This window comes from Acyrthosiphon pisum, chromosome A2 (assembly GCF_005508785.2).
Source record: "Acyrthosiphon pisum isolate AL4f chromosome A2, pea_aphid_22Mar2018_4r6ur, whole genome shotgun sequence".
Classification (NCBI taxonomy): Eukaryota; Metazoa; Arthropoda; class Insecta; order Hemiptera; family Aphididae; genus Acyrthosiphon; species Acyrthosiphon pisum.
In genome coordinates, this window is record NC_042495.1 from 11,359,728 (window position 1) to 11,375,455 (window position 15,728).

A 15,728-nucleotide genomic window follows, 5' to 3' on the forward strand; every position below is an offset into this window, starting at 1 on the left:
TCCTATAAAGCGCTATATAGCTGTCATGCCAAACCATGTTAATACATTAATATGTCTATATTGTGACAAACAGTGAGTATTGAGTAGCGGGCGGATTCGGAAAAATATTGATATGACCTTTCTGTTTCGTATCCATTTTACACATGATCACGTCTGTTTACCTCACAGATTTCTTAATCGGCCGAATTTGCCCGGTTAATATCTGTTATCAGCTGATTAAGCTTAATCGAAGTTTAACCGTAGACGGTGCAACTGGCCCTTAACTCCGGTTAACTTTAGTCAGAGACGGTGCAACTGGCCCTTAGTCCGCGGTTCACCTATATCCTTGCAGGCTGCAGCTGCAACTTGCAAGGCGATCGCCGACCGGATATGGTCATATGGACTTTGGTATATGTCATTGTCAGCAAGCTGCTGTAGTAATTATCTAGATCACGTGATTGCTGCGAATCCCAGAAAAAAATAACAATTTTAAAATTTAAAATATATTAATTGATTATGAACGTTAAAAAAATTCATAATAATGTATCATTTTTAAAAATGTTATTTTCAAAACACATATTTTGAAAGAAAATTCCAAAAAATTGCTTGGGAGCTAAACTGCATTTATGCCATATGACATAATATGTCCATACTCCATATGTGAAATTATATCTAATAATTGTGTACGCGAATTATTGTTACTGCTTTTTTACAGGTTTGCAGTATTATGGGTGATAAATTATAATAATTTTTTTGAAAATATATATCACATCAGGTGTCACATAGACACCCAGCAAAAGGGACCTTAATTTTTCTAAAATCACCGACTTCTATATACATCTGTGATTTAAATTTTAATAGACATTAGACGAATGTGGTGATAGGTCCCGCAGTGAACGTGTGTAACGCACTGCAGTCGTGTTGTTCCTTAATTCTGCGCATGTGCGTAGTTAACAGCACAAATACGCTATTATCACACTGACATGATTCATGAATGTTTCTTACAAGTTTCAAACGAATTTAATGAATAAACTTGTCTGAAGTCTACTTACTAGTTAGTCCTTAAACATAACCGTTGTATTGACTTAACTATAATAATACATTAGTACATTATTTGCGTCACCCAAGTACCCAAACCTGTCGACCATAATCTGCTCCGTCAACACGACCACCAAAACAATACCATACAACAGGACTCTGGTTAACCCTGCGTAACCAGAGTGGTTAACTACGTTACAATCATGGCGATGGCGGTACAGATATTCGTCTGAGGTCTGACGTCGGTAACGAAACACAACTGTCGTCCTACTATCCGCTTCGCAGCGGTCGGTAATTCAATAACATTTCTGAAGTTACTAACGCGTTTAGGCGGTATATTTTAAAAATTCAGGTACATTCACTATTTAGTATTTTCCTATGAATCAAATTGTATCGACATTGGTGTTTTACTTTCAAAATAATTAATTTGTTAGCGTCAGTTCCGGGGATCGTTGACAAGTTGTACTTCCGAACTTTAACACGACAGCGGTTATCGAAACAGTAAGTCCGTGAGTTCTTTATCGATCAATAAAATATAATGTCCGTCAGTGGTTGCAAATAGTTTTGGATACTTACGATTTTAGATACATTTTTCTTCAATATTTGTTTTAGCGTTTTCATGGAGAGCGTCGCGTGCCCGCTTTGCTGCGAGGATAGGTTTTCCAACCGGGCGTTATTGAAATATCATTTGTTAAGTTTGACCACAAATATTCAGTGTCCCTTTTGTGGAAAACAGTGTGATGACATCAACTCATTAGTCGTTCATTTGGATAAGATTTGCAACCATAAGGAAGAAGAAGTTGATAAATCCATGCACGAAAACAATGAAATGATCGTTGTATATCCAGATGGCAAGTCAAGTGTTCCAATTTTTGTACAACTGATTTATTTATTTTTTCTAACTAGATGACGAACCGGAACGGGAACCAGAGAATGAAATTGGAGAATTCGATAATCTTGTGGGAGAAGAGGATTATCAGAATGATGAACGGCAAACTGATACTGATGTAGAAACTGGAGTTAAGAAATTTATTGAAGAATTTACTATTGATGATCCAACTAAAACATTGAGACCACCAGAAACAACAGAAACAGAAATTCTCGAAGAACCAAATCCTTATCACTGTTCTGAATGTAATATACATTTTCCATCGGTTCAGGAACATATAAATAATTGTCACAAAGGTCAAGATGTCGTGTTCCAGGTGGGTTTTTTCAAAAATAAATCTTTGCTTTTCATTAAACATATTATATGTGTAGGTAATTGAAGATGACCTCAATAATGCATTAAAAGACAGTCCTGGTACCACAAGCGAACAAATTCCTCAGATGGGAACTTGGACCAAATGGGGTAATGGCTACTTTTATACAAACCATAAAGATGTGGCAATGAAACAATTGGTTGATATTAAGTCAGAAAAAACAAAAACTTCAAAAACTATTCCAGATAATTTAGTTGAAACAAAAGATGATAATATAAAAATTAAAAACAACGTGCATCATAATTATACCAGCAAACTGTCTGCCAATGTTTATTCAAATCATTGCATCACCGATTCATATGGCGATCGGTATTTTGATATTCCTGTTTATTTACTTCATCAAGTTACTGATAAGGTTAATGATTATTTCCAAGTCGAAGCTCGTAAATTGAGTTTCAAGAAACGAATCCGTATTATACGATTAAAATCTGATACAGATCAATTTCATATTGAGCAAATATTATTTCAAAATAAACCAACTAATTGCAAAATTATTCCAATACTAGAAATAGCATCTGAATGTAATGAATACTCTCATTTAGAAAAATTAGAGAATTGTTTATCGTTAACTTGGAAGTGTTTAGCATGTAATGTAAAATCTGACCATTGGTCCAAGTTAAACAAACATAATTGCATAGAAGATGATGCAATTGCACAAAAATCTAAAAAAAATGTTGATAACAAAAATCCAGCCATCCGAAACAATAGTCGTACAATTCCTAATGTTCGATCAAAGCATACTTGTCCACATTGTGGAGGAGAATTTGATTCAGAAGGTTATTTAAGAACACATCTTATGGTACACATAAATGATTCAAATAAATGTCCGTTTTGTGATCAACCAGTAGCACCTGAAATGATGGACACACATTTAATTGCTCATCAAAATCCAGAATTTTCTAACTTAAAGTTTCTATGCAAGTATGACTAAAATTCATTATATACAGCTTGATTTTGAATTATTAACCTTTAATTATTTTAGTATATGCAATAAATGTTACGATTCGGAATTTCGTCTCCGGTGTCATCAAAGAGCACACGAAATGCGACGCAAACCTCGTGAAATATTGGTCTGTGATGTTTGCGATGCTCAATTTAATGATAAAAACTCTTTGAAACATCATGCCATCACACATATTGAACCCCCTGAACGTTTACGTCGATTACATGAATGTCGTTTCTGTGGAAAAACTTTCGTTAAACCTATTGAGAAAGTAATTTTATCATGTTTTTCATTTTTTGGACTAAAAACTATACAATATAACATATTTTAGGTAAACCATGAAAGAGTGCACACAGGTGAGAAACCTTTTGCCTGTCCAGTATGTGGTCGTTGTTTCAGACTCAAAGATCTTGTACAAAAACATATGCGTGTACACACCAAAGAACGCCCTTATAAATGTCGTCATGAAGGTTGTGATAAAACATTCAGTGCATCAAGCAGTAGAGTCAATCACGAACAAGGCCATTCTGGTATTAAGCAATTTAAATGTTTTTATTGTCCTAGATATTTTAAGAATTGGGTAAGCCATATTTACATAAAATATTAGGTATATACATTTACTATTATTCATTATATATTTTTTTTATGTTTATTGAAGGTGTCGAGAAGTAATCATGTCCAAGAGCATATGGTTCAGCACAAATGTGACATTTGTGATCGTTCATTTGTGTCATTTTGTAATTATAAGAAACATTTGAAAATGCACGCAGATGGACGGCTCAAATTTAGTTGTATACTATGCCGTCAAGCATTTGGAAGACAACTGTTTTTAGATACCCATATGAGTAGAGAACATGAAATCAAATCAAATAAAGAAGACAACATAACTGAATAGTTTTTAATTTTATATCAAAAATATAAAATTTTAGTTAACAATTTAACATTACAATTTTGTTCATCAAGCTTATTTTCCAAGTATAAAAAATGTAATGAATTTATTAATTAAAAACCAGAATAGTTATTACAAGGTCTGATCGGTTATACATTTGTTTAAATTAATTAACAAGTAACAATAAATGTGGTGCAAATTATCATTGATCTTCTTAAATAATGACTTAAATACACTTTTTAGTATGTGTTAGATGTGATGTTAAACATATTTGTAATATATATAAACTTATAAAATAAAATGTCGCTTACTAAAGGGTCAGTATAATAATAATTAATAGGCCTCTTAAATTTTGAACAATTAAGGATTCCACTACTGGTGCTACTTAACAAGACATAGATTTCCCATTAAAACATGTTAACCACATGCTTTCGCTGATAAGTATATAATGGAAATTCAAAATTTTGACTTGGCCCCCAAGTAGTATAGCACATTGGACATGTTCTTAAATTTACAATAAAATATAGTGAGTTTTAAATGATTACCGAACATAACAAGGTACTGATTCTTCTGAACTATCTGTGAAACTTATGTCTGAATCATCGTGGTATGGCCTAGTCACAGAATCTGTAAATTATAGTTAAATTATTACATTGCCCATTAATAAAGCAATACAATTTAAAAAAGGTAGACAAGTGGGTATTGCTCTGCTGTACAGTAGGTTACAAGTGGGTCACTGTAATGGATGGTATTAAATTTGAATTCAATGATATAATATCATTGTATAAGAAAAACGATTCTGAGCGAAAACGGTCAGTCAGCCTATGATATTATTAAGTATATTTGATGATATTATTGTTATTATTGTAATAATAAAGTAATTTATATATTTACCTATCTACGTGGAACCTTGTTTTAAATTTTTAATCCTTAGCTATAAAAGTTAAAAATGTATAACATTTTTAACTACAAAATGATAATTAAATTTTAAATTTAATACATTTTGTCAAAATTCAAACTTTAAATGCCTATAAATTGTTTCACTCAGAATCTAAAAATAGAACTCATAGTAATGATTAAAGCACACCAAAATATTAGGGTTGATAAATGTATGAATCAGAATTCTTGACGAAAAAGACTCAAATAAATGTATATGATCAATCACATAATATGTGGAAATAAGTAATAAATATATAAGTTAAACCTTTGTTGCATAGGTGTATGCCTTATTCTTTGCTAAAATAAGAAAGTGAACGCCTAATAGTAGACTGCAATAAGAGTTACATTTAATTATTATTAAACATACCAGTGGTTTCAATTGGAATGTCTCAAAATTAAATAGACACCTTAAAATTATTTTAAATTAATAATAGTTCTAAACAATATATTAATATCCTGTTTTACAGATTTTTAAAATTATATTGTAACTATTAGTAAATTCAAAGTTTAAAGTTGAGAGAATTGTTAGTTAATACATTTATACCAAAGTAATCAAAATATACTGTCTGTAAATATTTGTGAGTGAATGTATTGGTTTTACAATGATGTGTCTGTCAGCAACATTTTGGATAGCCACTGCTTTGATTTTTGAGATCAGCATATTTTCAAGTAGAAAAGTGAACCTAGTTGGTACTATTAGGAGGTCAAAATAGAACATTCCAAGTAGTTTTAGAAAGCACCGAGAAAAAGAAAAGTGATAATTTTTATGCAAAACCAATTTTTGAGGAAATCAATTTTTTATTTTTTTGTGTGTGTAACTCAAAAATTAATAATCGTAGACCATTGAAATTAACACCAAATATTTATATTAGCATTTCACAAAAATCGAAACATTTTCATAATATTTTTTTTGGATTCTTTTTGGACTAGTTACAGCCTTGAGAAATTTTTAGAAATTTGTAATTTTTTTTTTCAGTAAAAAAGTTTCAAAATTTAATAAAAGATTTTCTATAGGTTTCATAAATATTAGTTTAAAAAAATCAGAAATACATAGGCATGTTTTTTTTTATTTGCAATTGAAGTTATAATTTTGACAAAATTCAACAAAATATCAAACATTTTTCAGTTAGAAATTCATAAATGGTTTAATTTTCAAAGCTAACATTATAAATGTTGAAAGAAAACTCCTCTCAAATTTACATAACTTGATCAAAAAAAAAAGTTTACCGAAAAGCAACATTAATTTTTATGAGTGTTTGAATTCAAATTTTTACGATGTTGGATTTTCATAGGTAAAGTAAAGAATCTTCATCAATCAATTTTTGATAATTTGTTGTAACTTAAAAACAAATAAACCTAGATATTTAAAATTTTTACTCAATTTTAAAACGATTGTCATCCATACATGGTAATATTTTCAAACAATTTTGAAACTTTTTCAGCTATTGATAGCCATGAGAAATTTTTCAAATGTTGTAAATTATTATTTAGTTAGAAATTCATTAAAGTTTTTCCTATCATACCTAAAATTAAAAATTTTAATAGAAGATTTTGCATAAGTTTTCTTATCTATAACAAACAAAAATAGTGTACTTAAACGGAACTTTATATTTTAATGAGCTTTTGAACATTTGATATTCAGCGGTAATTTATTGATTAATTTTAGATTCTGAGCGGAGCGAGGAAGCTATTGTTTTTACAATGGTGTTTATTTTTTTCTTTTTCTTTTTCTTTTTATATCCTGTATACAAAATTTCTTCCAGAAGGAGTGTTTCGATTTCAACATATAATACCTTATCTTTTAGCAAATTGGATCAACTTTAGAGAGGTCATTTTTCGATTTTCTCAACAGTTATTTAATGCCACGGGAAAAACCACCGGAAAATCACGAAAAAACACTAAAAATGGGATTTTAATTTCTAACTCTTTGTTTATCACCATAGAAACGAATAAAAAATTATAATATTTTAATATTCATTCAACTTACATGATAAAATAAATAATAACAAAATATAAAATATCTAGACTGACAAACCGTCTCCGCTCAGAATCGTTTTTCTTATACAAAGATATTTTATCATTGAATTCATGTCTAATACAACCAATATACAATTATCCACTTGTAATCTACTGTACAGCAGAGTGACATCCACTTACCTGCTTTTTTATATTTAGTTGTACTTTGTCAAAACAAATAACCGTACTCAATAAATGTTTAGCATATATTTATATCAGCATTTTCCATACGCCGTAAAATTTTGAAACCTTGATTATATTTAAATATTTATAAGTAAATTTACCTTTAATGACTGGGTTGCGAAATAGTTCCACTTCATCATCGTCATCAAAAAGATAAGGTTTTTGTGGCAGCAATGCAAAACCATTTCTATAGGCGAATGACGACGGTCTTCCAGTTTTCCATCTAAGGTAGAAATGATACCAACTTACTCCAACAATGGAGATTACAAAAACTAAAACATAAAAAATAAGTTTTAAATTTTTGCCTGAAAAATTAATTTATTTTTATTTCAGTTACCTGTAAGGACTATAAACATCAACCTTGGCATATTAAAAACTCTTTCGTCTTTAATTAATTTAAAAATCACTGTCTGAGGTTTGTCGTCTTGAATATTTATTGATTTTATGGAAGTGTAATATCCATGAGCATTTACTCGTATAGTTCTGATACCTTTAAAATAAAATTGTATATAATTACAAAACAAATAATTTACCTTAATTAAGTTTATGTATAAGTAACAATAGATTCAACCTTCTCCAACATATAATTTATAAGTCCCATTATGATAACTAGAGGACACCGAAGAAGATGAATCGTCCGTTATGATTGCACCCTCTATTGGTCTGTTTTCAATATCCATAACAGAACCTAATTCAATACAGTTTATAACATTTAAATGTTCAAAGACAATATTAGTTAATGTCAAAAAATATTACTTACCCTTAACCAATGCGTTTAATCCTAGAGTTACAGAACCATGGCCAACATGTGACATGATAACTTTGATATTAGTAATAATTCCACGGTGCACACTTATCGGTATACTTTTCATCAAATATCCGGTTGCCTTGACCTAAATAAACACAAGTGAACTTTTGATCATATTTTTCATAGTCTAAAATAACTTAACTCACATGAATATTATATAAACCTATCGGCAAGTGTGCCTTAAAAACAGCAGAATTAGGAGTGACTGTATAAACATCAGCAAACATATTTATTCTTACGATTGCATTCCGAATAGGATTGCCTAATTTATCTACAACTGATCCTTGAACACCTTGAATGTTTTCTATGATGACTTTGAGCATATGGAAACTCTCCATCCAAACAAACACTGTTTCTAACGGATCTATGTAGTTACAGCAAGTTAAACGTAATGCCATCTGAAATAAATAAATTCTTAGTTTTTTTATATTAAGAAATAAGAGGATACCCAACCTCCATGACGTGTTATCGTTGTCTTACAAATGTACAAAATGACAAATCTATGTTTAACAGAACTTATTTTTTGTGTCGTTAGATTCAACATTATAGTGAATTGAAAAAAGAGATAATACTTTTTAAAACTGATTTGAATTCGTTATTATGTGTACTTGAGATTGGTATGTTTCTTTTCCTAATTTCGACTCTCCCCCCCTCCCCTTCAACCAACAACTATAAATTTAGTTAAAATATTTTGAAATTTCAGAATTTTCAAATGTTGATTATTTGGAATTTAAATCAGAAATCTTAAAATGTGGAAAAATTATCTCTTTGTTAGGTCGGTTGGTAGTAGGATGGAAGAAATTAGTTAGTAGATACAAATGAACATAAATTGTTTACCGTTCAGTCGCGCAATGCCGCGGCGGTGACTTGTACATGCCTGTGCGGGAACGCTCCGCTATTTATTTTACGCACCGTCACACACACTAATGATCACATTCTACACACACATATACAAGAACCACATGCATGTAATTTGAAAATTACCTATTTCCAACTTCTTAAAAACTGTCCTCCACTGATCCACTTAATACTAACAAAAAAAAAATTGATTCTGCCTGATTAGCTGTGTTGTAAGTTTGTAGGACAGAGACCACACCAGGCACGTACACAAAAAAATTTTGTGGGGGGGATAGTAATCTTCATCTTGTAATCATCGATGATTGATATAAATAAATGACACAACTATTGTATGTATACGTGCCTGGACCACATGCAGATTTTGCATTCACTTAAGTCTTAAGTTATGACTTGTACAAAATTATACATTTTCTACGTACAGTTTTAATTTTTAATACATTATTGAATGTATCCAAGACGTTTTGTTTAACATCATTGATTTTACGATCTAATGGCTCACCGCAAGTCTAAACATACAATAAAAATATAAAATTTTTAAAATTATAGTATTTAATAAGATAACTTACACTTTTTAAGTTACTATAATATAATTCTTCATAATCCTGTAGTATTATGGAAATTGTGTTCCTTGGATGAATTGTTGGACCCCTATAAAATAATAAATGTATAGAACATTAAATGCTGTTAAAAGTTGCATACCTATAGCTATATAACTCATAACATAATTTATAGTAATGAGATAAACTAACTTTATTGAAATAGATCCACCTTCCAGACTGAACATCATATCAAACTGTTCTCGTTGTAACATTTTCCATAAGTTATCAGTGGTCTTCTGCTCATTTTGTTGGTTAGTGGCTATCAATAGTGGTGCGGTAACTACAGCTTGATCGTCGGTCGAACATATCTTTTCATAAGAATTCTCGTTTTGTTCAAAGTAAGGTATAAAATGTAACACGGCTTTTGATAAAAACAAAACTATGTCCTTGTCCTTTTTTCTGTAACCCTCGACATAATGTCTAGCCAAAAATAATAATATCTCCCGAGTTGCAGGTTCATTGATGTACAGTCCACCCAAAATGGCAATTTTGAATTTGAATTCGTCGGGTGACCCCACCTATATAGGCACAAAAAGTATAAATGTATTAAATTATATCACATATTGCTATCATTAAATACATAAATTTCATCCTTACATTTTCAGTGACTTTAAATTGAATTGTTTCCGCTGAACCGTGGTCTAAAGAACTAGGTGTCGGAACTAATTCGGCTACATTCGACAAACTATTTTCCAATTCTTTAAGATTGCTCAGAAACAATGCTCTCGTATTGTAATTGTTCATCTTAATCACATTCGATCTTATTCCAAAATCATTGACTTGAGACCATTCATCAAGGTTTTCCTTGAGCAACGTAAAGTTCAACCAAGTGGGTGTCGTGGAGTTGTAAACATGGACGGACTGAGTCTTCCTTTTATACCTATAAACACAACAATGAAGCGCATCCTTAAACCTGGTGGAAATTAATCCTCAAAAAGGTTCTAAATTGTAATTTTTTGGTAATGTGTGTGGCCATGCACTCATTATTATAAAAAGAAATTGTTTATTGCACTAGTTTACAATTTAGTAATAAACCCAAGCACATTATAGGGAACTGATAGTTCCGTGTCTCCAAAACTAATAATTTTGTTTGAAAAAATGTAATTACTTACTAGTTATTATAGTACTATTCTAATTCGTTTTTTGGGTTGTCTCGTATCATTTTTATAAATTAATTAATAAATGTAGAATTTAATGACTGTAAAAATGTAAGGGTTGGGTCATCATGCACTATAAGTAAATTTAGTCAATAGGTAACGACCTGCCAATATAAAGTATTGAAATTGGAACTGTAATGATTAGTTGTGACTAGGGAATCATGATTAGGAATTTGAAGATATATTATATAAATAAAGTACATAGCATAAGAAAAAAGCCTATTTACATATAATAAAAAAAAAATTAAAATAAGCTTCAAGCAAAGCTATACCGTTTCATCTAATATTTATATTTTTCTAATTTTATTTTCTTACCCATATGCTGTCACCGATATTTCATAGTCTCCCGGCACCAATATCCGCCAGTAATCGCCATCGCTCGCCGATTTCACGGGGTGTTCAATGCCCACGACCGATATGTCCGCGTTACGCACACCGTGCCCTTTGTCGTCCAGCACAAATCCCTTCACACCCCTGTTCACTTGTTCCATGAAAGTGAGCAGCGGCTCTCGATTGTCCAGCCAGTAACCTTCCAAATTCCTCTGAAATGGAAACTTGGTGCAGCCCAGCTCGAATGTGAGTTCGAAACAATTTGTGTTTAAGTAGTTAAAGTCTTGCATGCCGCCAACCACGCTGTACCACGAGGCACCGTTGACTATTCCGTCCTTGAAAGACGTTGTATCGTTTGCACACTTGTTGCTATCCAAATGCATTTTCGGATGGTTCTGCGAACAAACGAACATGGCTTATGATTGAAAATTAGTACTGTCATTGGGAAAAAAATGTCACAAGTAGGGGAAAATTGGAATTATTTATCAATGGGCCAATTACATATCATTCCTTAGAAAAAAAACCTCTCGAAATGACTTCATTAGACACAATATTATAATAAAAAAAATCACATCGACAACCGTTCGGATTATTTTTCCACAACGGCCGTCAACGATGATTACTAACCATAGAATATGTTTTGGCTAGTAGCACAAATACATCGTTGTCGGGGGTATACGAAGCCTGTGGATTGGAATTACCATCGATCGGGCTGCTGTCGAAAGGGTAGTTGGCTACAAGAGCTCCACCGTGTAGATTGGCACTCAAAACGAACGGAATGCTTTTGATCCATTCGATGATTGCTTTGGTTTCCGGTTCTTGTTTTGATAACTGTAAACAACAGCGAGATTTAAAATTTAGTATAGTAGGTATATGATTTAGAAAATTTAGGCGTCGACTTACAGGGAACCGGGCCTAATATTAAACATTTTTAAAACAGAAAACACGCATACAACAATGAATTATTAAATATTAAAATTTAATATAAAATGATTTGTTTATTGGCATGTTTGGAAAATCTTTCTAGCTCACATTATCAAACGCTTTTTCTAGCTCTATATTATAGGTTATAAAAGCTAAGTAGATACGTGACTATAGGTATATTCCTTTCAATTTTTATCCAATGAGCACACAAAGTCCAAAAATTGCATTTTTGATTTTTAAAACCATATTGGTCATTCTCAACTACATTATTAAATATAAATATTAAATACTAGTATTTCTATGCTTAATCAATGGATAATGATAGAACGTGCCTGCCAGCAATAATATAATATCCATATCCACAAAAGATTTGTTTGAAAAGTCACCGGATTTAGACATAGGGTCGGTGTTTTTGGTGTTATTTCTATTTATTCATAATTGTAGCATGTATGTATAAGTTGGGTACTCACGTGCAAGGAATGTCTATTGTCCGGAAAATTTCGATTCAAGTCTACTCTGTTTGCGTTGTCACGGCCAACCACGTCGTTAACGTCTTCGATTCCTGCGGTGAACAACATCGTATATTATAGGCACTTAAATAAGAATACTCGTGTAAATGTGTAATGATCTACATAAATTACTACTTTTAAATTTCGTTTATTATATGCTACCTATAAGTATTAAAATATTCTATGTTATAGCCTATCTATAGGTGCCTTATTATTTTCAGCAAATAACTATTACTTTAATATGAATACAATTAACTTAAAGTATTTATCGTCACACTATAATACTATATACAGATTATCTATACTATAGAGATACTGAAACAGTTTTTTGAAATTTCAAAATAGTACATTATGTAAATATCAATTTTGTTTAATTATCATATACTTCTAAACATGAAACTAGAATAAAACTGTTTAATCAATAGTTTAGTATAACTTGTATAAGTACTTATATACATATGGCTGAATTAATGATAAATGCGCCTAAGGGCAATAATTATATCTGTGGCCTGTGCCCCAGTAGATAGGTAGAATAGGCACAAATAGTGGGCTGGCTGGAGGGGTTAAGCCCTCCTAAAAAAAATTCAATAGCCCCCTACAATTTTTTTAAGCTTATTCAATATTATTACATAGTAGAGCAGGGGTCATAAAAAGGCACGCTGTGGCCTGTGGTTCACATGTTGCCCGCAGACAAGAAAAAATAGCAAAAACCGTTAATATCATAGAAAGTAAGTATGAGTGTTGTAGTTTATCATTTTTGTTCGTTTGTTTTTAACGACGTCTGAAATTTTGATGGCCCTCGGGCCTCGAACAATTTCCAGATTCCTAATATGGCCTTCAAAAATATTAATTAGTGACCTCTGGTAGTAAGGCTCTAGCCCCCCCGAATCTCAAACGCTTTTTCCACCTATGAATTATTAGGTACCTTATTTTTCGGTATAATTTGTATACTTTTTAGACCTTATATGGTATTATAATATAGGTGTTAAAGTTAAGAGCTTTCTTTAAAACAAAATCGTAATTTTTTTTTTTAATTATCTCTGCCCCCATCCCCAAGAAAAATGTCTGCGATTGCCCATGCTGCAATCTGCTGTAGGTGCAGGCATGCAAGCCTACTAAAATTACGACAACATATTAATACCTTGAGTGGATATTTCGTATCCATCCGGGTTCATCGTCGGCATCAGATGTATCCGCACTCCGTCAACCAACCTGGTGACGCGTTGGTCGATACCGTAGTTCTGGCACAAGTACTGCGCAAGCAACAGCAACATTTCCCGACCGATCACTTCGTTCCCGTGCATGTTGGCAACGTACTTGAACTCCGGTTTGCCTAAACCAGATACATATATTATATTTCTGCTGCTCATTCATCGGACACGTTCGTCCACAATTTTATGGCGGAGTTGGTAATGTGTATTGAGTTTACAAACTACAATGACGGTAGGTTTTTTTGTATCTGACGATACTTTGAAGATTTAAATCTCCATCAGTTAAAGATGAGTTCTAGTAGAAAAAGTTATCTAGTTGATATTTTTTTGGGTCAAGGTTAGACAATCATAGATTTTCTATAAAATAAATATCAATGAAAACTTTTTCATTGGGTCGAAAACTTGAAATGTAATACAAGGTTCCTCATAAGTCATAAGTTGTTATTATATTAATATAGCAGTTCAAAAAAATTGAAAGATATAATATAGACACGATTTTCATTTAAGCATTTAATGTTCAAATTTTGACAAAACTAAAATAATAAAAATTTAAAAATTATTGTCTAATTAAATTTGTATAATAATATGTACCATTTTTGTAGCCAAGAACTGAAAATTTAATACAAGGTTTGTCATAAGTAGTTCAAACTGTAACCAAAGAATCTAGAAAATATAATATAAATCTCCCATTACAGACTACAGTGACCCACACAATACCTAAATCGGTACCCACATACTCTACTTTTTAGATTCTGAGCAGAGCGAGCAGAGCAGAGCGATCAATTTTATAATTATGTGTTTTTTAAAATTTTTTTTGTGTCTGTACACGATAATAGTAGTCGAGATAATGCTTCGATTTTCAACTTCAATATCTTGTTCAACGGGAAAGTGAATCTAGTTGGTGCATTGGTCAAAATTTAAAATTCACGGTAGTTTTCAAGTGCTGGGAAAAATCAAAAAAAAAAAAATAAGGAAAGCCGGGAATTTTTACTCAAAATCGATTTTGGTTTTTAGTGAAACTCTAAAACAAATGACCGTAGATACACGAATGTTTATATTAGTATTTTATATACACCATACAATTTAGACTTTTTTTGAGTTTCCAATTTTTTATTAGATTTTTTTCTATAAATATCAATAAATTGTATTCGTCGGGTCAAAAAGCATGGAAATTTAATAGAAGCTTCTGAATATTAACTTAAGTTAGTTAAGTTAATGAATATTAAATTAAGTTAAAATTAACTTAACTTTAACTTTTTTGACTCATTTATGTCCAGGTTTGATTTTTATTACTTGAACGATAATTATCATTTAATCTTTAAATTATTATTTTAATCATGAATTAATTTTCTAATATATATATAGGACAACCTATAGTTCCTCAATACCCCTAAATGATATACCACGCGGGTTTTCAAAATTAAGTTTTCGAGGACAAGTCCTTAATTCTTGAGTTGGATAATGTAACTTGTAAGTCCCCTTTTCCCTCAAGTAGGTACGCAAAACATAAATAGGTCTTCGTTTTCGATTCCACTAACATCTGACATTCTTAATGTTTGTACGAAATAACCTAAAACACCCTGTGCGCACATACTATATACTATATATATCTATATATCTATATATATTATGTACCTATTGTATATTCAAATTCAATGGACAGATATTACCTAGTTTATTTAGGGACATTAAGTCTATAAATAATATACTATTATTCTATTATTAAATTTTAAAATTAAGTAGGACGTATTATAGCTGTATAGGTACATAAAACGAATGTAATTTGAAATTTGCTAACCTAATTGGAGTAATAAACAAAAGTGGGGTTTTGCCGGTTTCTAATTTATGATTTAAATATGTATTAACAATTACCTTATGATCTATCAGGGGCGTAGCCAGGGGGGGGCTGAGGGGGGTGCAGCCCCTCCCCCCCCGAAATGTTAAGAAAATTTAAAAGTTATTTTAATGGTATATGATAGTCGCTCAAAAAGTCTTAAATTGTATTTAAATATTTAAAAATGTACTACCTACCTATACAGTGGCGTGGCCAGGAATTTTAAATGGGGGACACCATTTTTTTTTT

At 31.4% G+C, this 15,728-nt stretch overlaps 2 protein-coding genes across 3 annotated transcripts in view; one reads left to right on the forward strand and one right to left on the reverse strand.

Annotated features, from left to right (window-relative positions):
• Positions 1-623: 623 nt before the first annotated feature.
• LOC100573588 (zinc finger protein 181) lies at positions 624-4,246 on the forward strand. Of its 2 annotated transcripts, none has more exons than XM_016803818.2 (8): positions 624-1,369; positions 1,452-1,526; positions 1,630-1,868; positions 1,924-2,222; positions 2,278-3,200; positions 3,262-3,493; positions 3,554-3,802; positions 3,881-4,246. In XM_016803818.2, exons 3-8 carry the CDS (start codon positions 1,637-1,639, stop codon positions 4,115-4,117), a joined length of 2,172 nt encoding a protein of 723 aa, XP_016659307.1. In that variant the 5' UTR covers positions 624-1,369; positions 1,452-1,526; positions 1,630-1,636; the 3' UTR covers positions 4,118-4,246. The 2 variants fall into 2 exon arrangements, with proteins under 2 accessions (XP_016659307.1, XP_003240054.1); XM_003240006.4 differs by having other exon boundaries at positions 1,452-1,518.
• The window catches only part of LOC100161290 (carboxypeptidase D), a gene marked incomplete in the record, with an annotated part of 36,210 nt that continues 24,588 nt past the window's right edge, over positions 4,107-15,728 (reverse strand). Inside the window, 14 exon segments of the mRNA XM_008181194.3 lie at positions 4,107-4,738; positions 7,351-7,521; positions 7,587-7,739; positions 7,821-7,937; positions 8,010-8,142; positions 8,204-8,455; positions 9,335-9,421; positions 9,482-9,563; positions 9,665-10,032; positions 10,112-10,394; positions 10,987-11,396; positions 11,629-11,832; positions 12,396-12,487; positions 13,576-13,767. Of these exon segments, the coding sequence (XP_008179416.1) occupies positions 4,653-4,738; positions 7,351-7,521; positions 7,587-7,739; positions 7,821-7,937; positions 8,010-8,142; positions 8,204-8,455; positions 9,335-9,421; positions 9,482-9,563; positions 9,665-10,032; positions 10,112-10,394; positions 10,987-11,396; positions 11,629-11,832; positions 12,396-12,487; positions 13,576-13,767 (2,630 nt within the window).

Coding starts and splice junctions, on each gene's coding strand:
- LOC100573588 (XM_016803818.2), top strand. CDS start 1,637: ATGGAGAGCGTCGCGTGCCCGCTTTGCTGCGAGGATAGGTTTTCCAAC. Junction 2,223..2,277: donor GTCAAGATGTCGTGTTCCAG/GTGGGTTTTTTC, acceptor TTATATGTGTAG/GTAATTGAAGATGACCTCAA. Junction 3,803..3,880: donor CTAGATATTTTAAGAATTGG/GTAAGCCATATT, acceptor TGTTTATTGAAG/GTGTCGAGAAGTAATCATGT.